This window comes from Rhinatrema bivittatum, chromosome 9, assembly GCF_901001135.1.
Source record: "Rhinatrema bivittatum chromosome 9, aRhiBiv1.1, whole genome shotgun sequence".
NCBI lineage: Eukaryota > Metazoa > Chordata > Amphibia > Gymnophiona > Rhinatrematidae > Rhinatrema > Rhinatrema bivittatum.
Genome location: NC_042623.1, coordinates 242,374,562 through 242,396,589, shown reverse-complemented (window position 1 = coordinate 242,396,589; position 22,028 = coordinate 242,374,562). Strand labels below are relative to the sequence as shown.

General features: G+C 47.4%; 1 protein-coding gene across 2 annotated transcripts in view; it reads left to right on the top strand.

Annotated features, from left to right (window-relative positions):
• PIK3CA (phosphatidylinositol-4,5-bisphosphate 3-kinase catalytic subunit alpha) overlaps positions 1–22,028 on the top strand; it is a 191,038-nt gene that overhangs the window by 145,278 nt on the left and 23,732 nt on the right. The window contains exons 17-19 of one of the 2 annotated variants that reach the window (XM_029615553.1): positions 7,643–7,721; positions 9,609–9,779; positions 18,007–18,016. In XM_029615553.1, coding sequence (XP_029471413.1) covers positions 7,643–7,721; positions 9,609–9,779; positions 18,007–18,016 — 260 coding nt within the window. The remainder of the gene's footprint in view (positions 1–7,642; positions 7,722–9,608; positions 9,780–18,006; positions 18,017–22,028) is intronic. The other variant, XR_003858598.1, reaches the window with a different exon arrangement.

Genomic DNA, 22,028 nt, shown 5'->3' with positions numbered 1-22,028 from the left:
ACAGAAGCATATCTGCACATTCCCATTCGTCCAGACTCTCTGCGGTTTTCTGGTTCTGGGTCAGCATTTTCAATTTCAGGCCCTTCTTTTCGGGTTGGCCAAGGTGATGGTGGTGGTGGCGGCAGCTTTACTTCAGAAAGGTGTTCTGGTGTATCCTTATCTGGATGACAGGCTTATCAGGGCGAAGTCTGCGATTCTTTGTCGCCAGGCAGTTCAGAAAGTGATCGGAATTCTCGAGTCACGTGGCTGGGTAGTAAATTTGGCAAAGAGTCACCTGGTGCTGTCGCAGTCCCTGGAGTATCTGGGAATTGGGTTCGACACTCTGAAAGACAAAGTGTTTCTCACAGAGGACCATGTTCAGAAACTACAGGGGCAGATTCAGCGCTTGTTAGGGTTGCCAATGCCCAAGGTCTGGATTATTTGCAAGTTCTGGGCTCTGTGGCTTCAACCCTGGAATCGGTGCTGTGGGCATTCGCTCATATGAGACCCTTACAGAGGGCTCTCTTGGCATGTTGGAACCCAGTCTCGAGGAGTTTCATCGTCCTTTGCCGCTCGAGGGTGTGTCATGGGTCAGTCTGTCCTGGTGGCTTCTAAGTTCCAATCTGGTTTGGGGTGTAGAGCTCAAACTTCCGGATTGGGTGGTGCTTACTACCGTTGCCAGTGTTTCTGGTTGGGGAGCAGTTTGTCAGTAGCAGTCGGCCCAGGACTCCTTGTCCGTGAAAAAATCTTCCTGGGCTATCAATCAGTTTGAGACCAAAGAGGTGCACTTAGCCTTACGGACTTTTCTGCTGTTGGTGAGGGTCCTGTCAGACAATGCGACGACAGTAGCTTCTATGAATTGGCAAGGTAGAACCAAGAGTTGAGCAATGGCCAGGAGGCTCAACAGTTGATTCTTTGGGTGGCGCAACCCCTGGAGCAGAAAGCAGCATCTCACATCGCCGGGGTCAAAAACGTCCAAGCAGATTACTTGAGTTGCAGAGTGTTAGATCCTGGCGAGTGGATGTTGTCATTCAGCAATGCAGCTCATTCGTGAGAGGTGGGGCTCTCCCTAAGTGGATCTAATTGTGTCTCATCAGAATGCCAAGGTGTTTCGATTTTTCAGTCTGAGAAAGGAGCACGGGGCCGAGAGCAGTGCCTTCCTTTTTACCTAAGGTTGTGTCGGCGTTTCATATGAATCAGACACTGGAGCTTCCAGCTTTTCCTGCGATGGACACCTCCGCTCCTCACCCGAGGGAGCTTAAGTTGTTGGATGTGCGGAGAGCGTTGTTGAGATATCTCAAACTAACTAATGACTTTAGAAGGTTGGATCATCTTTGTTCTGTGGAGCGATCCGAAAAGAGGTTTGCAGGCATCTTAGGCTGCTGTTGCTTATGGAGTCTATTGGATCCACTTATACTAAGGGTCGTCCTGTTCCTGAGGGTTTGCGTGCTCATTCTACGCAGTCTCTGATGGCCTTATGGGCGGAGGCTCAGCTAGTTTGCAGGAGATTTGCCGAGCAGCGATGTGGAAGTCACTACATACTTTTGCAAGGCACTATCATCTGGACATGGGGTCCCCATCTTTTGGCAAAAGTGTTCTGCGAGCAGGACTCTCCAGGTCCCACCCTGAGTAAGGAGCTTTGGTACATCCCAGGAGTCTGGACTGATCCTGGTACGTACAGGGAAAGGAAAATTGGTTCTTACCTGCTAATTTTCGTTCCTGTAGAACCCGATCTGTGGAGGGGGAGAGTTGTCCGTTGTCCGTTAATTCTGTTTTTATGGTATGGAATACAGACTTGTTTATAAAAAAAAAAATTAAAAAAAGAGAGATTTTTAAAAGTTTTGAAAGCTTTTGTGGATGGTTTTTATGCTTGGGTACAGATTAATACTGAGGAACTGCAGGTGGCACACGTGGTTAAGTAGCAGTGACAGTAAAACTTTCTCTGTCTCCATCTGCTGGCAGGGAGGCAAAACCCAAGAGTCTGGACTGATCTGTGGTACTACAGGAACAAAAATTAGCAGGTAAGAACCAATTTTCTTTTCTCCCACCACAGCAGCAGCTCCAGGGGTCTGGGACGGCACCGGGAGGGATCCTAGAGGCATGTGTGGCTTGGGGCTATTTTTAGCATTCAGCTGCAGCATGGCGCCTCCCGCGAGATGCGAGCAAGAGTGCAGGGCTGGTGGTGGGATGCAGTCGCGCTTCAATTCGGTCACTTGTGTGCCAGAGGGGTAGGCACCTCTGTAGGAGGCACAGGGAGTAAATGCTGCACCCAATCCTCAGGACCCGTACAAAAGGCCTCAGGGGACCCCCTACGGTGGCCCTCACTTTCCGACTCTGGGATAAATGGAAGCACATTCTAGTGGGCCAGAGGAACTATTTCTATAGTTCCCCGGTTTTCTTCAACACGAGTTTTCTACCAGGTTGCACTAAAATGGGGGAACGGCGCTGGGCAAGTAAGGGATGTCTGCGGCTAGGGCAAGTGTGGCGGGGGTCTCATGTTAAATCCTTTGAGGACGTGGCGGCGGAATTTCAATTCCCTACTTCAGATGCTTATTTCTATCTTCAATTAGGGCAATATATTTCTAGGACGGAAGTGAAAGCGGATTTAATCAAAGGCAAAACTCTCTTTGAAGGGCTTTGTGAGAGAGCGAGTTTTGTTACTAAAGTGATTTCCACAATATATAATAAGCTTTTCTTAAAACTTCCTCCACCATCCCATGTACTAGCATGGGAAAAGGATATAGGGAAACATTTTACAGACAAAGATTGAGAGGTCTGTTATGTTAGTATTCAGAAGAGCTCCATTTCGGCGGGAATAATTGAACAGGGCTATAAATTATTGATCAGATGGCATTTACCACCCATTAAACTTGCTAAGTTCACTAAATCTGCTAATGTAAATGTTGGAGGGGCTGTGGCGTCGCTGGTACATATTTTCATATGTGGTGGGACTGCACTGAGGTGGTGAAATTTTGGGGTGAGGTGAAACAACTCATTGAGAGCATGACAGATTCCAACATCACATTAGATCCCGCTTCGGTATTTCTGGGGATTCCACCCCCGGATCCCGGAGTCCAGTTGTCCTTTGTGGGACAGCAAGTGGTGATAGCAGCAAGGGGAGCGTTAGCCTACTCTTGGAAAGCCCCCCCGGACCCCGTCATTGCAAAATGTAACCCAGAGATTGCAGAAAATCTATGGTTTAAGCCGTTTAACGGCGATCCGCCATGGCTGGACTGCTAAATTTGAAAAATTATGGTGCCCATACACACAATGGATGACTCATATTGTTCCCTCAGAGGGGGTAGCTACAGATACAATAGCTTAAAGGATCAACCTATCATGCCATCCTACTGGCTGGATGTACCTACAAATGACATTCATTTATATATACAGTTACTCTAATGTACCAGGGGGGGGAGTTGGGGGTAGGGGGGATGGGAAGGGGTTCTAGCAGCATCATTAAAATAATGGACAATTGCAGAAGTGTTCACAAGGTTGGATGTCCTTGTTATAAGAACCACTAAAGAATGCTGTCTGGTTTTGTATTAGTTTATTTTTTACGGTATTATATTTTATTCCAGTACCAGAGTAATTCATGCTGTATGGTATCATGGTTCAAACTTATGTTGTGAACAATTGCGTTATGTAACGATTTAATGTCTAATAAAAAATGTTAATGGGGGAAAAAAAAGGCCTCGGGGGGGGGGGGGGGGGGGGGGGGGGGGGGTCCAAGGGGACAGTGGCCATTTTGACTACACTTCACAGAGGGCAGGCACAGCAAGGGAGTTTAGAGACTTCCCTCCCCTGTTGTCCACAATGCAGCTGCACTCAGGGGGGTCATGGGGGGATCATGAGCCAATGAAGGACAGGATAGACAAAGAGTCCTCTGATTCTGAGGTGTTTTTCCTCAAATTTTGACCTTCTGCTCCAGTGAATTTATAAGGCAAGGAAGGAGGTGGCAAATAAATGGGAAACCTCCCAGAAGTCTCAGTACTTGGCTAGGAAGCCTAAGGCAAACGCACAGACAGGGTTGGGAGGTCCATCGCCTCTTTGGTCTGGGCCGCCAGACTAGTTCAGATGTGCAGGCTTTAGATGATTCTGATGGTGATGGTCTCCAGGAGCTGTCCACAAGAGGGATTCTCAAGTTGATCTGGGTGTTGATCCAGAAGCAGTACCATCGGGAGGTGATCCTGATGTGGATGAGGTTCCGGCCACGGATGGGGACGATTCTAGAGAGGTGAGGTTGTTCTGAGAGAGGAACGGTGCCCTATCTTTCCCCGTGTGCGGGAGGAACTCTGGATCAGGGTCACGCTGGAAGGCTTCAACAATGAAGAGGTGTATCCTGTCCTTGGATGGCTTGCATGGGCCACCTAAGGCTTTTTCTTAGAAACATAGAAATTGATGGCAGAAAAAGACCAAAAGGCCCATCCAGTCTGCCCAGCAATCTTATTTTGAATTGGATTCACAGACCTTTAGTCTGGGTCCCTCTTTTTTTTTTTTTTGTGTCACTAGGGTTCCAATTCCTCTCCCCCCCCCCCCGTTCTGTTGATGCAGGTAGTATTGCTAGGATGTTGTATATTATGTAAATGTTTTATGTTTACCAGACTATACATTCTCACTCAGTGTCATGTAATTGTTCGGCTAACCCCCATGACTCTTGGATTTAGTTCCCAATTGTTACTGCTAACCCCCAATAGTCTTAGATTTCGTTCATTAGGGATCCACATAGTTTATTCCATGCCCTCTTGAAGTCCCTCACTGTCGTCTTCTTCATCATCTCCTCCGGAAGGGCATTCCAGGCGTCCACTACCCTTCTGTGAAGAAATTTTTTCTCACATTCTATTTGTTTCCCTCCCTTGAGTTTCATTTCATGACCCCTTGTTCTCCTTATATCTTTCAAGTAGAAGAGATTAGTTTTTAGATGTGCGTCATTTATACCAAAGATGGCGAAGAAACTGATGGACCGCGAATGGAATTATATAGTTTATGGTTTATTAGTTTTTCTATACCGCCATATTGGCAATAGCCTTCACAGCGGTTTACAGTTTACATATTAAGGAATAATACAATAAATAAGTTCAATAAAAGATAACAGCGAATTCTCCAAAGGCCAGTCTAAAAGTGGCTAGAGCCATGACCAGGCTGTATGCCTTGCCTGATGAGATCTTGGAACTCTGGAAGCTTCCAGAGGTGGATGCTGTGGTGGGCTCAGCAGGCAGACGCTGTGTGTAGTCTGCAAGCCCCATCCAGGAGACCCCAGGGGTTTGAAGGAGACAGCAGCCATTTTGCTTTCTTGTGGCAGGAGACCTGTAATGGATAGGGAGTTCAGAGACTCCCCTCCCCCACTTTCTTCAGTACAACGTGTTTCTGGAGAGGATAAAGAAGAGGCAGGAGAGCCAGGAACACAGTGAGTCTGACTGGTTTTTCCATAGATTTTGTGTTACTGCTACATGAGGCCTATCTCGCTAAGAAAGAAGCAGCGGATAAGCAGTCAGACACCCAGAAGTCCTTGACTAAGAGGTCTCAAGCTGAGGCAACCCCCCCCCCCCCCAGGTCGGGGGGCATTCTTTGCTTGCTGGGTCTGGGACGCCCAAACTCTTTGGGAGATTTGGAGGGAGACTCTCCTCAGGAGGATTCACAAACTGGCTCAGGCACCAATTCTACAGCTGCCCTGGTGGGCAGTGACCCTGATGCGAAGGACATCCCTCTTGCGGAAGGCGATAACCCTAGGGTGGTGAAATTGTTCTGCAAGGAGGAGTTGTGGCCAGTCCTCCCCCAGGTGCTGGAAGAACTGGGGATCAAGGTCACGCAGGAGGATTCAGACAACGAGGATGTGAACCCAGTATTGGACAGGCTGCGTGGATTGCCAGAGGCTTTCCCTTTGCCGAAGAAGGTGAAGAAGCTGATTGACTGAGAATGGGATATTCCTGAGGCACGTCTGAAGGTGAAAAACAACTTCAGGGCTATGGCTAGGTTGTATCCCAGTGGACATTTTGGAGTTGGTGGCTCCTCGGGGAGAACATGGTCGAGGAAGATATTCGGCTAGATCTGCCACGCTTTTGTGTGGAGAAGCTGCGGCGGTGATTGCAGAGGTGTGCAAGAGGGAGTTTTATCACTTAGTTGGATCTAACAGAAGCATATCTTCACATTTCCATCTGAGCAGACCATCAAAAATTGCTGCGATTCACAGTGCTAGGAGAACGTGTTCAGTTGTGAGCATTTCCCTTCAGGCTGGGAACCGCACCAAGAACATTCACAAAGGTGATGGTGATGGTGGTGGCCCTCATAAGGAAAAGAATACTAGTGTGCCTGTACCAGGACGATTGGCTCATTTGGGCAAAGTCAGGACGGAGTGTCACTGTTCCATTTGACAGTTACGGAGCAGTTAAGGTCCCTGGGCTGGATGATAAACCTGACTAAGAGCCACCTGGAGCCGTTGCAGTCACTAGAATATCTGAGAGCATGATTTGATACCAGGTTAGACGAGGTGTTCCTTACTGTTGTCAGAGGAGTTTCAGCTAATGTTACCGCTCCAGGAGAAATCCAGATCCAGTCTCTCATGGTGGCTGTCGTATCCCATTTTGAAGAATGAAGTGGATCTAGAGGTTCCGGACTGGGTGGTTGTGACCACAGATGCCAGCCTCACTGGTTGGGGAGTGGTATGTCAGGGATTGACAGCCCAAGGGCAGTGGTTGCCGGTGGAGGCTCCTGGGCTTTCCTCCTCGGATTCAGGGGTGTGCGGTGTGCGTGTTTTTGGACAATGTGACAGTGGCCTATATCAATTAACAGGGTGGAACGAAGAGTTGTTTAGTGACTTAGGAGATTCAGGAACTCTTTGCCTGGGCAGAGCGTCATCTAGCAGTACTAGCAGCTTCGCACATGGCAGGTGGACTTATCTCAGCAGGCAACAGTTGGACCCGGGAGAATGGGAGCTATCAGTGGAGGCCTTTGCCCTCATTCGGTGAAGGTGGGGTGAGCCCCAGTTCAATCTCATGGCAACTTGGAAGAATGCCAAGATAATCAGGTTTTTCAGCTGCCAGAGGGAATTTTGGCTCTGAAGGTATTGATGGTCTGGCTCAGCCGTGGCCAGTGAGACTTCTGCTATATGTATTTCCCCCATGGCCGCTCTTAGGTCAGGTGCTGCAGCGCATCAAACATCCAGGAAGAGTGATCCTGGTGACACTGAAATGGCCGCGCCGTCTGTGGTTTGCGGATCTGGTTCAACTGGTGGTTCGTTGATCCTTCCAGTTAAAGGAATTGCTACACCAAGGGCCCATCTTTTCAGAGCAGGCGGATCACTTCTGTCTAGCGGCCTGGCTCCAGGAACGAAAATTAGCAGGTAAGAACCAATTTTCCTCTAAGCTTCTAACTTTGACTACCTGCCTTAATTCTGCTCTTGTAGTCACTCACATTTTAGGAGCCTAATGAAACTAGGAGCTAAATTTAGGGACTCTGCCCTAGTAAATTTTCCAAAGGATCAATTTAGGAACCTAACTCCAAAAGTTAAGTGGGGCCTCTTTGAAAATTCGCTCCATTGAATTTAACTAGATTTTCCTGTTGGAGTGTGGCTGCTGGTTTGTTCTCAAAATATGCAAAATTATTTTCTGAATAATGGTGTCTGCTAATTGAGGATTAGTGATGGCTACATGCATTTTTTTTTCAGATTTACGACAGGACATGCTAACACTTCAAATAATTCGAATTATGGAAAATATTTGGCAAAATCAGGGTCTTGATCTTCGGTAAGTAACAAATTTGTATAAATGGTCTGCTAAAATTTTAATTCTGATTCCATTTCTGCCATGCTGTCCTGCAATGCCTGCAAATTCCAAACAAAGGAGTCATTCCTACAAACTCCCATTCCAGTGCTCTCTAGAGATATTTGTGGTTAGAACATTGTCCCACAGACATGAACACAGACTTTAAAAGTGTATCAAGGCCTGCTTTCAAAGGATGCCATTTTAAGTGCCTCAGCACTCAAAATTTTTTTTCTATTTTCTGAGTTCCATATGCATTGTTCATAATTGTGCACACTGAACTAAAATGGTCTTTTCCCATTGTATCCATTATTATATCCTCTGTACTTTTTCTGGTCTCGTAAACATTTTTTGTTTTTCACATCAGCGCATATTCAAATAACAAAAATGGGAATCCATTGCACATTTCCAAATTCCACAATAAGCTCAACTTACCTGCATAGCTGCTACAAGTAGAAATGCTTGAGATTCAGCATTACTATCTAGTGTGACGTACACAACTGCTGGTTTCCCTTATGCACAGTGGTTAAAGGCGGGGAATTTTCTTTCTGGTCAGTGTTTCCTTCTGCTGCTTTAGGCTTCCAGCTCCATTGGAATTGGTGTTACCATGTGCTGTGATGCCAATAGCCTTCATTTAGAACTATACAGGAATTTTAACTTTTTTTTTTTTCTCCTTCCCAACTCAGCCCAGCCATTGCAGCAAACGTCCCTTGACCAGGATTAGTATTCTCCATTTCCTTCTGAAACCTAATATGGACTAAGTCTGGCTGCTATGTGCCATTGTTGAACAACGGCTGAAATTCCAGAGACAGCACATTCTGGCCAAATAAACAAGTCTTCTGACATGATACTGTGTAGCACTGCTATATTTTGCCATCTGTGTGATTGGACTCTTACTACTGTGTAGCATTTGCCACTGAGCCAGCCCAAAACAATTTTTATAGGAGGGTTACTGGAAACCCTTTTTTCAGAGTAGGCCCAAGAGTTTAATAGTAATATTTCACACTGCCAGTGTGGGAGATCTGGGCTTGATTGAGCCCATTTTCTGCTCCACTTACTAGCCTGGGATGCTATGGAGATATTGCTCACAGCACCAGCTACTATGCTGAAATGACATGTACTGAGTTCCCGAAAGAGCCGCAAACCATGGCCCATGGTGAGAGATTCTGTTACTGCAATGGTTGGGCTAAACAAGGAGCAGAGTGGTGGAAGCTTAAAAATGGAGTGTGTTAAAACCTTAGATAGTTGTGATTGAAAGCTCATGGTATTGTAGCCCAGAAAAGACTGGTTACAAATGAGACAGAACCCAAAGGAGCAGGAGGAAATTACAGAACAAAAAAATGTATTACAATGCTTGTAAGTATAAGTACATAATGAGTGTGATTTTTTTTTAAAATCTTTTTCCATACATGTAGATAGCTGATTTCCATACAAAACAAAGATGCAGAGATTTATAAAAGTGGAGTTCTCACACTGCCATTTGGGACCAGAGCAAATAATTGCTGGTTTTAGAAATCACACGCCACTTTAACTTCTACAACAAACATTGCTGAAATTCCCAATACAACAAAATGCAACAAGACCGCTTGTGAAGCTGAACTTTAAAAGTTGATTGCTCAAACAAGAAAAATTGTGGCCAAGCATTTGGAAACATGTAAAGTCCCTTAATTATTGCATTTTTAAAAGTACTTAAGTGTAGCATTTATTTTATGACGAAGCATTGCTGCAGTAGGAGTTTCCTCATGTTTGTAGTTTTGGAAAAGATCAATACATAAACCGTGTAGCCATGAGGCTGGCCGGCAAGCTAGGAGGTTTCTTTGGTTGTTTTTCATTCATGTTCACTGTTAATTATGAAACCATTTTTCTCACCAGGATGTTGCCTTACGGCTGCTTATCCATTGGTGACTGTGTGGGTCTGATTGAGGTGGTGAGGAGCTCCCATACGATCATGCAGATCCAGTGCAAAGGAGGCATAAAGGGAGCGCTACAGTTTAATAGCCACACACTGCACCAGTGGTTGAAGGACAAAAATAAAGGAGACATGTGAGTTTTATCTGTACCTGCATTTTCATCTCTGATTCCTTAATAGTATCACTACTTATTTCTTGACCCAATACCAAACTAGGCTTTCACCCTTTTCGATATGACCAAATTGTGCATTTCTCCTACGACAAGCAGGATGGTAATCCTCACATGTGGGTGACATCATCAAATGGATCCTGGACGGAAAACTTCTGTCAAAGTTTCTAGAACTTCCGCAGAGCTACCAGCTCATGGTTCTGGAGCTCATGCTCCTTTTTTGCGGGAAATACTCCAGAAATTGTGTATTTTTTTCAGTTTCTTCCTGCACTGGGTCTCTCTCCAGTTCCCCTTCACTTTTCTTCAATCAGTGAATTTTTTTCCTTTTTCCTCTCCTCATTATCCACCGGCCATTGTGTCCTTGCGGTCTTCTGTGTGCCTCATGGTGGCCTCTGGCTTCCATCAGTGACCCCAGTGCCATCGGACTATGTCCCTAACAGATCCACATGATATGTGCATCCTGTGCCTGGGGGCATCGCACAATGTTAGGGGCTGCGAATTGTGCGCACAGATGACCAGCTTGACAAAATAGAGAAGGTTTTCGGATCGGGTAAGTCTGATCCTTCCACCCCTGCATCGATGCCATCGACACTCAAGGATCGGGGGGAACTGCTCGTCCCCTCGATATCTCCTCCCCCGGGGCCTCCGGGTGAGGGGGACACCGGAGATTGGCAGATGTCGATTTCTTCTAAGTCCCGGACCTCTGGATCGTTATCTTTGGCCTCTGCACTGGAGAAAGACCAGGCTGAGTACCGTGAGAGATCTCAAAAGCGCTGCCATCGGTCTCCGTCTTCATGGGGTGCAGGGCTTGGGTTGGCTTCTGCGCTGGGCACTGAAGTAGTCACAGCGAGAGGAGGCCCTGCACCCCATCGCATGTGGTGGCCCGAGGGCCATCCACACCGATTCCGGTTTCAGGCGTAGATCCTACTCGAGGTCCCGAGGAGAAGCTGGCCTCATCGCTCCCCTCGCAGCCTACCCTTTCATTGGAGGCTTTTGAGACAGAGCTTGAGCATTGAGTGTGCCTGGTGGTGGAGCATGCTTTGCGCAACAGGGAACCGGAGCTCCCAGCACCAGTGCCTCCCTAGATTCCGGTGCCCTCACTGATGCTGGTGCCCACGCAGATGCCAGGATCCTTGCTGATGCTGGTGCCTGCACCAGTGGTACCCGAGGTTGGAACCATTATTGGATTGGCTCAATGCCCTCCTTGGTGTCCTCCTGACCTAATTGGTGCCGGCATCCCATGATCCCTCAGTTGCCCGACGGGCATTGAAGCACAGGGCGTCCGAGCCAATCCCCATCTGAGACTCTGGGGATGAGGGACTGTCTGTGCCCTCTACACCATTGGGACCTCGCATGCCCCAGCCCAAGCTGCCTGGGCTGGTGCCTGGACCCTCAGGCCCCCCATTGCCCATGGGCCTATGGTGTTTCTGCCTCGGGATGCACCTAGCGCTCCCAGTCCTTTTTCCCCAGGCGGTCTCAAGGAGCGTGATGGCCTTTATGACTCTTGGGGAGACGATACCTCCAATGGTTCGTCAGTGGATTCTGATGGTCTTCCCTTGGATCCATCCCCCTCGGAGGAGATGCGTCTATCTCCGCTGGAGGTCCTAACCTTAGGGGAGGGGGGGGTTTCGATGTGCTATGGCAGAGGCCATTCCCTTCCAACTTATGATGGAAGAAGATGCCCACCATAAAATGCTGGCGATCCTCCAGTTCATGAATGCCCCAAAAGAGGTAGTGGACATCCCTGTTCACAAGATCTTTTGTGAGCTGCTTCTCCGACAATGGGAGCATCCCCTTTCCGTTGCTCCAGTGAACTGGAAGGCCGATGAGTTGTATTGGTGCAACAGACTATGGGTTTTGAGAAGCGTCAGCTCCCCCACCAGTCGGTAGTGGTGGAGTCTGCGCTAAAGAAGGTGAAGAGGTAAAAAATGCATGTCTCGACTCCCCCTGGCAAACAGCACAGAGCGTGGGATGCTGTGGGTAGGAGGGTGTTTTAGGGCTCCATGTTAGTAGCCCATATTGATTCCTACCTTCTGTCCATGAGCCAATATACCCATAATCTCTGGAAGTAGGTCCAGGAGGTTGCAGATAGCCTACCACAACAGCCCCAGGAGGCCCTTATGGTCATTGTTCAGAAGGGCTTGGCGTGCGGAAAGCATAAAGTGCAGGCTACCTATGATGTCTTTGAAACAGCAGGCTGAGTTGCGGCTGCCAGCATTTCTGTAAGGTGTCTCGCTTGGCTCCATGCTGCGAACCTTCATACGGAGGTTTAGGAAAGGCTGGCTGACTTATCTTGCACCGGGGATAACGTTTTTGGTGACAAGATAAAGGACGCAGTTGCACAACTGAAGGATCACCATGAGACACTTCAGCATCTGTCAGCCGGGGTGTGTTTGCTTCCCTGTCCTCTTCCAAGAGGTCCTCAAGACCGGGTCCTCAAGACCCTTCTACAGGCCGAGAAAGTATTATCCTCCTGCCCGCAATAGGTCAGTTCTAGGGGGAAGATCTCAGCAACAGCGGAGACCCAAGCCTCAGCCACTGCCTCAGACTAGACTAGGATCTGCAACAGAGTGGACACGCCGGAAGGAGTGGAGAGAATGAGATGGGATTTAAGGAAACTGGAAGAGTGGTCGAAGATATGGCAGCTGAGATTCAATGCCAAGAAATGCAGAGTCATGCATATTGGGTGTGGAAATCCGAAAGAATTGTATTCGATGGGGGGAGAAGGGCTGATGTGCACGGAGCAGGAGAAAGACCTTGGGGTGATAGTGTCTAACGATCTGAAGTTGGCGAAACAATGTGATGATAGCTAAAGCCAGAAGAATGCTGGGCTGCATAGAAAGAGAAGAATATAGAGTAAGAAAAGGGAAGTGATTATCCCCTTGTACAGGTCCTTGGTGGGGCCTCACCTGGAGTACTGTGTTCAGTTCTGGAGACCGTATCTCCGAAGGTACAGAGACAGGATGGAGGCGGTCCAGAGAGGGGCGACCAAAAAGGTGAATGGTCTTCATCAAATGACTTATGAGGAGAGATTGAAGAATCTAAATATGTACACCCTGGAGGAAAGGAGGAGCAGGGGTGATATGATACAGACTTTCAGATACTTGAAAGGTTTTAATGATCCAAACACAATGACAAACCTTTTCCGTTGCAAAAAAATCAGCATAACCAGGGGTCTCGATTTAAAACTCCAGGGAGGAAGACTCAGAACCAATGGTCAGGAAGTATTTCTTCATGGAGAGGGTGGTGGATGCCTGGAACGCCCTTCCGGAGGAAGTGGTGAAGACCAAAACTGTGAAGGATTTCAAAGGGGCGTGGAATAAATACTGTGGATCCATAAAGTCTAGAGGATGTGAATGAAGAGGAGAGGCATGGGGATGGCTTGCGGGAATGACGGCTACTACCTGGAGATTAATATCCTTATTCAATAAACATACACACGGTTAATGTCCTTTTTCAATAAACATATACACGGTTAATGCGACTCCAACATTGCTCTATGTTTCAACGGCAAGAGGAAATGTGGAAAAAAGGATTTGCACCACAAAAAAGCAGGGGAGTAGCTTGCTTGTTACGATGGTTACTACACCAAACCAATTAAGCCTGATACTTCACTTTCAATGCATATCCAGCATAGCTCTCTGCTTCAACGGCAGGGAGAATGAAGAAAAGATGATTTATATTCAGACAACTACCATCAAGGACTGAATTATATAGTCTGGGTAAAACAAATAAGCATGGGTGTAGCTTGCTTGTTACGGCGGTTACTACCCAGAATCAAGCCAGATACTTCACTTGGAATACATATCCAACGCAGCTCACTGCTTCAACGGCAGGTGGATAAAGAAAAGATGATTTACATTCAAACAACCAACAAGGAGTGAATTGCACAGACTGGGTAAACAAGCATGGGAGTAGCTTGCTTATTACGGCGGTTACTACCCCAAACCCATTAGCTAGATACTTCACTTAGATGCAGCTCCACCACTGCTATCTACATCGCTGGCGGGGGTGGAAGGGAAATAGAACCAAAAAGTTCCTTAAAAGGGACAAGAGTAACAGATAAGTATGAAAAAATAAGTGTGAAAGCTTGCTGGGCAGACTGGATGGACCGTTTGGTCTTCTTCTGCCGTCATTTCTATGTTTCTGTGTTTCTAGTAAACCATGCTGGGATGCAGTACAAATTGGAGGAAGGATCTTTAAAATCTCTTGAGGCATAATAACATCAGAATTAGAGGGCTATTGGAATCTAGTGAGTATGAGGATTGCATTGGAGTAGTCCAGAACATTAGCCAAGTATTTTTGGAAAGTGCAGAAAGTGATAGTTTAGCTCCCTGCTTCAGTACAAGTCTGCATTGAGAGAGTGCATAGGGCTGTGAGCCTACAACGCAATATGTCGCTTTCAGGACTTTCCTGTTAAAGATCACATTCTCCCAGGACAAGCAAGATGGTAGTCCTCACATATGGGTGACGTCATTAGGTGGAGCCCTATTACGGGACACTTTTGTCAATGTTTCTAGAAACTTTGACTGGCACACTGAGCATGCCCAGCATGCCATGATCCCTGTGTCCACAGGGGTCCTCCCTTCTGTCTCTTTTTTTTTCTGCACTGCAGTTTGCCTCGCGTTTAGGAGCTCTGTGAGATTTTTTCTCACAACTTTTCCTCACAAATAATTTCTCTACATGGGTTTCCCTTCGCGTACTTTTTCATCGACGCTCGGTGAGTACTATTCTGTGTTCTCTGATCAGTTCCTGTCACCTCACTGTCGGTTCCCCCAGGTTACCAACCGTTTGTGGCCCTCTTATAGGGAGAGAAATATCTATCACACTCTGTCCGCCCCACGATGCCCACGGATGTCCTTGCTGCAATTTTCCATCGGGGCTAGAGGGATCAGGGCGTCCACGATTCCCATTGATGCCGTGGAGGCCAACATCGATGCCGTTGAGGTCGCCGATGGTGCCATCGAGGCTTCTGTCGATGCCACCGTCGACATCGCCAACGATGCCACAGTGCCCTTGACTAACGAAAACACTCCATACTTCAGGATCTCAACCAGAGCCCCTGTGTAATCCTTGGGTGAAAAACAACACCAGGTCCGTCACCAATGCCATCCAGGAACAGCGGTGGCATCTTCCTCGGTGTCTGGAGAATGACCGGGCCGAGCACCTTGGGAATCATTGTCACCAGCACGGAAACCGTCCGTCACGATACCATCCTGGACATTGGTGGCAGCTTCCTCGGTGGTGGAGAATGACCGTGCCGAGCACCAAGGGAAACATCGTCGCCCGCACCGACAGGGTTCCGCGTTCGGTGCCGGTTACCGCATCGGCATCGATGTCCATCGAGCCAGTTGCGAAGCGGGCCTGGGTACAAGTCTCCATGCTCCTCTGCAACCCGAGGCACCGAAGCGTTCCAAACCGCACCGGTGCCGTGTACTGAGCCACCACAGATCCATGTGGAAGTGCCAGTAACACCTAGCCCGCCTCCCTCTGTAGCTGCGTTACCTATACCAACTTTCAGGGAGGAGCTGGGCATCCTCGTCCACCAGGCTGTCCTCTATGCCTTCCAGAGTCTACAACCTCAATTGATGCCGGCCCCCATACTGACCTCAACACTGGAGCCATCAATATTCGCACCATTGCGACACCACCTCGCTACCCTCATCGGTACCCTACCAACGGCAACCTAAATCATCGATGCCAACTCGTCCTTCTGAGCCTCCACGGGCCCCTATACCTATCCCTGGATCCTCAAAGGGCGATGGGGACTCTAATTCTGCTTCAGCACCGATCCCATCGAGACCTAAACCAACCTCCTCTCGGAGCCTACTCCACCAGAAAGTGAAGACGATCCCTCCAAATGACATCTCCTTTGCCACTTTTGTAAAGGAAATGTCTGAAACCATCCCTTTCAACCAGGTCACTAAAGAGGACCAGAGGTTTTTGGGAGGGTCTAGGTCATAAAATCTTTCGGGGAACCAAGTTGGTGTCACACATTGCTGTTTACCAGCTATGTTTGACACAACACCGAGGAACCTCACTGCCATCAACATGAAGTTTTGAACAACATGTGGATTGCTTCAAAACGTCTCCGTTGCCAGCAACAAGACTCAGTACTAGATGGTGAACCTGGCTTACGGTCCCTGATTTACAGCCCGAAGTCCCAAGATAAACTAGCTGGATCTGCCATGTACCACAGATCATCTCGTCGTGCACAAGGTCCCAGCAGACGGTGCCTCAATTGCAAGACCACCGCAAGACCCCTGCGACAGCTCTCTACGTTTCTTGCAAATCCTCTCTCCTCAGCTAGAAAACCAGCAAAGAGGGATGCTAGAAAGACCTTTTACCGCTCACACGAGTATTATCCAATTCCCGCGTGAGACCAACCAGTCCACTTCAAAAAGTACTTACACGTCAACAACTGATATCGAGATCACACCAGCTCCGCCAGTCTGGCAGGCTTCTGGATTTTGAAACCTTGCCAGAGAACAGAACGTTCTATCCTACTGAGGACCAGGGCTCGGAACACCGTTCCCCGTACACAGCAAGGCAGAGGATTTTAATCTCGCTATTTCCTACTTCCAAGGAAAACAGGCGACCTCCGCCCATCCTGGACTTCAGAAATCTCAACAAATTTCTTCAGAAAGAAAGTTCAGTATGGTGTCTCTTGGCACCATGCTTTCCTTACTACAACAAGGAGGTTGACTCCATTCTCTGGACCTTCAATACGCTTCATAGTGAGTCAACAACATTTTCAATACCAAGTTCTGCCATTCGAACTAGGTTCGACACCTCGTGTATTACACCAAATGCCTAGCAGTGATTGCCGCTCATCTACGAAAAAACAGCATTCACGTGTTTCCTTACCTGGACGACTGCCTGATAAGGAATCCATCCAAACAAGGGGCTCTAAATTCACTAAATCTACTAAATTTGCTGGGATTTCTGATCAAGTAACATAAATTCCATATGGCTCCGTCCCATCTCCTTGCCTCCATCACACCAGATCTGGGCACTACAGGCTAAAAGGCCTTCCTGCCAAAAACCACGCAGACATCCTATCAAACTGTCCACATCTCTGCGCGCATGCAACTTAGCCTCAGCCCATCAATTCTTCCCATTGCTGGGCAACATGGCTTCCATGGTCCACGTCACTCCTATGGCCATACTAACCATGGGAAAAACTCAGTGGACTTCAAAATTCAGTGGCTCTAAGCTGTTTAACTGCTTTTGTCCCTGATTCATGTCGATTCAGTAACCAATTCCTTAGGTAACCTTGGCCATGGTCGCATTCAGCTTGGGTTGGGGAGCTCGTATTAACAACCTCCAAACCCAAGATGTATAGACTCCGCTCGATGAACAGTCTCAGATGAACTTCCTGGAGCTTCGAGCTGTACGTTATGCCCTTTATGCCTTCAAACACTGCCTCTCACACAAAACTGTGTGGATATAGACAGACAGCATAATGGCAATGTGGTACTCGAACAAGCAGGGACTCACAGGCTCTTATCGGCTCTATTAGCAAGCCATGCAGATCTGGGCCTGGGCCCTTGCTCACTCCATGCATCTCCGGGCCACTTATCTAACAGCCATACCGAACGTACTAGCAAACAATCTCAGTCGATGTCTCCATCCCCACGAGTGGTCTCTGAACCCATGTGTAGCGAGCAAAATCTTCTAGCCAACCATCGACCTCTTTGTGTCGAACCTACACAGGGAACAAAACACGTTAGCCATGGACGCCTTTGCTCACCCCTGGAACAAAGGCCTCCTATATACGTCTCCTCTGACACCGCTCATAGCCACAAAAAAAAAAAAACACTCTCATGAAGCTACAGCAGGACAGGGGTTTAATGATTCTCATACCCCTGTACTGGCCTTGACAAGTATGCTTCCCCATACTTCGCGACCTATCAATCCAGAAACCAATTCGCCTGTCCACAGCTCAATCTCATAACACAAAATCATGGCAATTTATACCATCCGAACCTTCAGATCTTTTCACTAATGTTTTTCAGGTACTTGTAGCTTCGCGAAAACCTTCCACACTTAAATCTTACATTCGAAATGGACAGGATTTACCAAATGGTGTACACAAAAAGGTATTGACCCCTTTTCCTGCTCCACTCCATCTCTATTAGGCTATACAGGGTACCTTTCGGATTCTGGTCTCTAGATATCCTCTGCACAGGTACACCTCCGTGCCATTTCAGCGTACCACCAGGGAGTCGGGGATGCCCTGATAACGGCTCAACCCCTTATGAGTCAGCTTATAATGGGCTTTCTACAACTTAAGCCGCCTCTATGATCACCGGTTACGGAATGGGACCTAAATGTAGTGCTCACAAGGCTCATGCGTTCCTCGTTTGAGCCTTTGCATTCCTATGACATTAAAAATTCTAACATGGAAAATTCTTTTCCTCGTAGCCATTACATCTGCTAAAAGGGTCCGTGGGTTACAAGCCCTTGTTGCATACTCACCCTACACTAGGTTCCTCCGTGACAGAGTGATCCTCCGTACTCACCCTAAATTTCTTCCTAAGCTGGACACAGTCTCTCCCCTTACTCAGTCTATAGTCTGCCCACTCTTTTCCCAAAGCCTCACTCTCAGGGGCTTTGGGAAAAGAGGCTTTGGGAAAAAAAACTCAGGGCGAGAGGTTTTTGCACAGCTTGGACTGTAAGCGTGCACTTGCATTCTATCCAGACCGCACTGCAGTCCATAGGAAATCCACCCAACTCTTTGTTTCTTTTGACAAAAACAAGCTGGGAGTTGCAGTGGGCAAACAAACTCTCTCCAACTGGCTAGCAGACTGTATCGAATTCTGCTATGAGGAAGCAGGCCTTCCTCTCCCGGGGTGAGTGAAGGCACATTTTGTAAGGGCCATGGCAACGTCGGTAGCACACTATCGTTCAGTACCAATTGCCAACATCTGCTAGGCTGCGACATGGAGCACACATTTGCAGCCCACTACTGCCTTTGGACAATCTGTCTTGAAAAATCTTTTTCCAGTATAATGCCCAACTCCTTCCACAACCACCTGCTGTGGTTTCAGGCTGCCTCATTATTGCCAGTAGCACCCTAATTATTGTGCCTGTCGAATGAGTTGTCTGCTATTGGCCTGTTGTAATATGAGTTAGCCTGTAGCTTGCTAATCACCCATATGTGAGGACTACCATCCTGCTTGTCCTGGGAGAAAGCAGAGTTCCTTACCTGTAACAGGTGTTCTCACAGGACAGCAGGATGTAGTCCTCACGAAACCCACCCGCGACCCTGCGGAGCTGGGTCCGCTAAGTTTATTTTATTTTTTGCTAGCACTTTTTGCTACAAACGAGACTGAAGGGAGACCCCTGTGGACACAAGTATCATGGCATGCTGGGAATGCTCAGTGTGCCAAAAGTGTTCCGTAATAGAGCTCCGCCTAATGACATCACCCATATGTGAGGACTACATCCTGCTGTCCTGGGAGAACACCTGTTACAGGTAAGCAACTCTGCTTTATGTCCAAGGCAAGGGCCCCTTTTATTGGTAACATCATAAACTGGAAATATTCTGTGATCTAGCCCCTGTGTAGGAGGAGAGAAATGAAGGTGATTATGGAGAAGTTAAGGAGTGGACACATGAGGTATGGCTGGTTGTTCCCTTTTGGACTCTCTCTGTTAGAGGCACATTGTACAGAGTCAAAACAATAGATGAAGCACGGCACGCTTTGAAGTCAGTGGGACTGTTAATTGGAAATTCGAATGTGTCCGCAAAGGCTGAGAATATGACGGCAGTGCCCCTTCCACGAAGAGAATTCTCAAAATGGCAGGGGGGCCCAGTGGGAAACGTGTGCCAGCAAGACTTGACAGCCCTGGCAGTATAGCGGTGGCCTAGAGGATCTACACTATAGTTTGGACATTGGAGGCCCTAGTGAACCAGGGGAAATTGGATCCCGATATGCTCTTCTCCTGGAGGATATACTGTGCTTTGTTCTCTGCTTGACTTACTATTTAAATGCTTGAAGCATTACCTGTGGTACGGACTCCTACAAGGATTTTTTTTGTGTGCGTTAATCTTCGTTTGAGTGGGTAATACCTGAACTTAATAATGACTCTGCATTTTGTTGAATCATCTGGTTTGCAAATTTGTTTCTTGATTAGAGAATTTCTCCTGGAGTAATGGTTTAAGAAAGAGGAAAGTTAGGTGTGAGGGTGGTTAGATTGCAAGTTATTGTGGGTATGGCTGGAGGGATTTATAGGATACGGTAGTAGTGACTGCAACCTTGCAAAAGGAAGATATCCTGGTACACCACTATTTGGATGACTGGCTTATTTAAGCAAAGTCGAGGGACATTTGCCAACAGTCCATTCACAAGGTGGTGCAGATGTTGAAGACCTTGGGGGTGGGTCTTAAATTTTGCCAAGTGCAATTCCCAGGTATTCCAAACTCTGTTACAGAGTTTGGAATACCTGGGAATGTGTTTTGAGACAAATATAGGCAAGGTATTGAAATTGCAGGGTCAGATCCATCACATGTTAAGCTTGGGATTATCTTCAGGCCCTAGGGTTCCATGGCATCTACGGTAGACCTTGTTCCTTGGGCATTTACTCACATGAGACTGTTACAGAGAGCCCTTCTGTTATCGTAGAATGTAAGGACCCATGGAGTCTTGAACCACTGAACCTGGGAATGGTAGGCTGAAACACTCCTGGGTGAGTGGAAAATTGAGGAAGCAATAGCACTGTTAATTTCCAGGTATTGTGGGCTGGGTTATCTCCAAGCCAGAGGGTCTGGCCCGAAGGTAAAACCCACCCTGGTAGTTTAGCTGTTTAAGTTCTAGCCAGGCAAAGAGTTCTCTGCTGCACATTTTTTTCCTATCCTTAGGCCTAGGTCTGTCAAGTTGTTTGGGACCTCACTTGTGGTTTGCTGGTTAAAAAAAAAAAAGCCTTTTGGCTACTTTGTTTATTCTCCTGCATTCGGGAAGCACAGCTCATTAGATTGTAATTTTCATTAAACACTGGCTGATTAAGTGTGGCTATTGTGCCTGTGTCTTAATCAACCCTAACATGGATCCGCAGTCAGAGGATTTCAAGATAAGGTTATCCCTGTCTTGGAAGACCAGATCAAATCTTTCCTGGTGGCTCTTGTGGGACAGTTTGTCCAAGGAAGTGGAGTTGGAAATTCCAGATTGAGTCCATAGTGACTACAGATGCCATTCTAAAAGGGGCTAGGGCGCCATTTGTCTGTGTCTATGGTTGGTGTTGGAAGCTTCGTGGGTCCATCAGTTTGTTTTGGAAGCAAGAGTAATCAAGTAAAACATGTGGTGTTCTTCCTTCCAGTAGTCTGAAAACAGGGACAGTGAAGGTCTTAGTCGCAAGCATGATTTGTTGTATAGCAGAGTTAGCATTAACAGAGGAGGCATTACAGAGGCCTACAGTTATTTCGTTGGGTAGATGGGAATATTGTTCTTTTGGGTGGAGCAGCATCTGATGGTTACGTCTCGTGGACGGGATGGAAAATGTGCAAGCGGATTTCAGAGCAGGCACACTCTGGACCTCGCAGAGAGTGGAAGGTATGATGCAAGAAGCAGTTTTTCTCATCAAGGCCACTTGGTCCCCCACCCCCACAACTTTTGGATTTAATGGTGAACAGACCTCGTGCCAAGGCTCCATGTTCTTCAGTTAAAGAAGGGAATCAGGGTAGGAAGACCTTGATGTGCTTTTCCAGTTGTGGCCTCACGAGATCCTGCTTTACTTTTTCTTCCTTGGCCTCTGGTAGATAGGGTAATTACAGGTTGGATAGAAAAACATTGAGACAGGATGATCCTGGTGGCTCTGAAGTGGCCCAGGTAACCATGGTTTGCAGACGGTGAATTTCAAAGCAGAGGGTCCCTTAATACTCTGTCATATTCCCAGATTGCTACATCAGGGGCTGATTTTCTTAGAGGAGGTGGATGTTTTTGTCTTATGGCCTGGCTTTTGAGAGAAGGTTGAGCGTTAAGGGATATTTGGAAGAAGTCATCACAATCTTCAGGCTAGGATGCCCTTGACTCTCTGGACTATGTGGGGGTTTGGAAGTCTGTTTAAGTCCTGGTGTCAGAAGGCAGGGATTGCCCTCTTCAAGCCTCATTCTTGTGCAGGGGTGGGCAAGTCCAGTCCTCGAGGGCTGAAAACCAGTCGCGTTTTCAGGATACCCCTAATGAATATGCATGAAATAGATTTGCATACAACTGA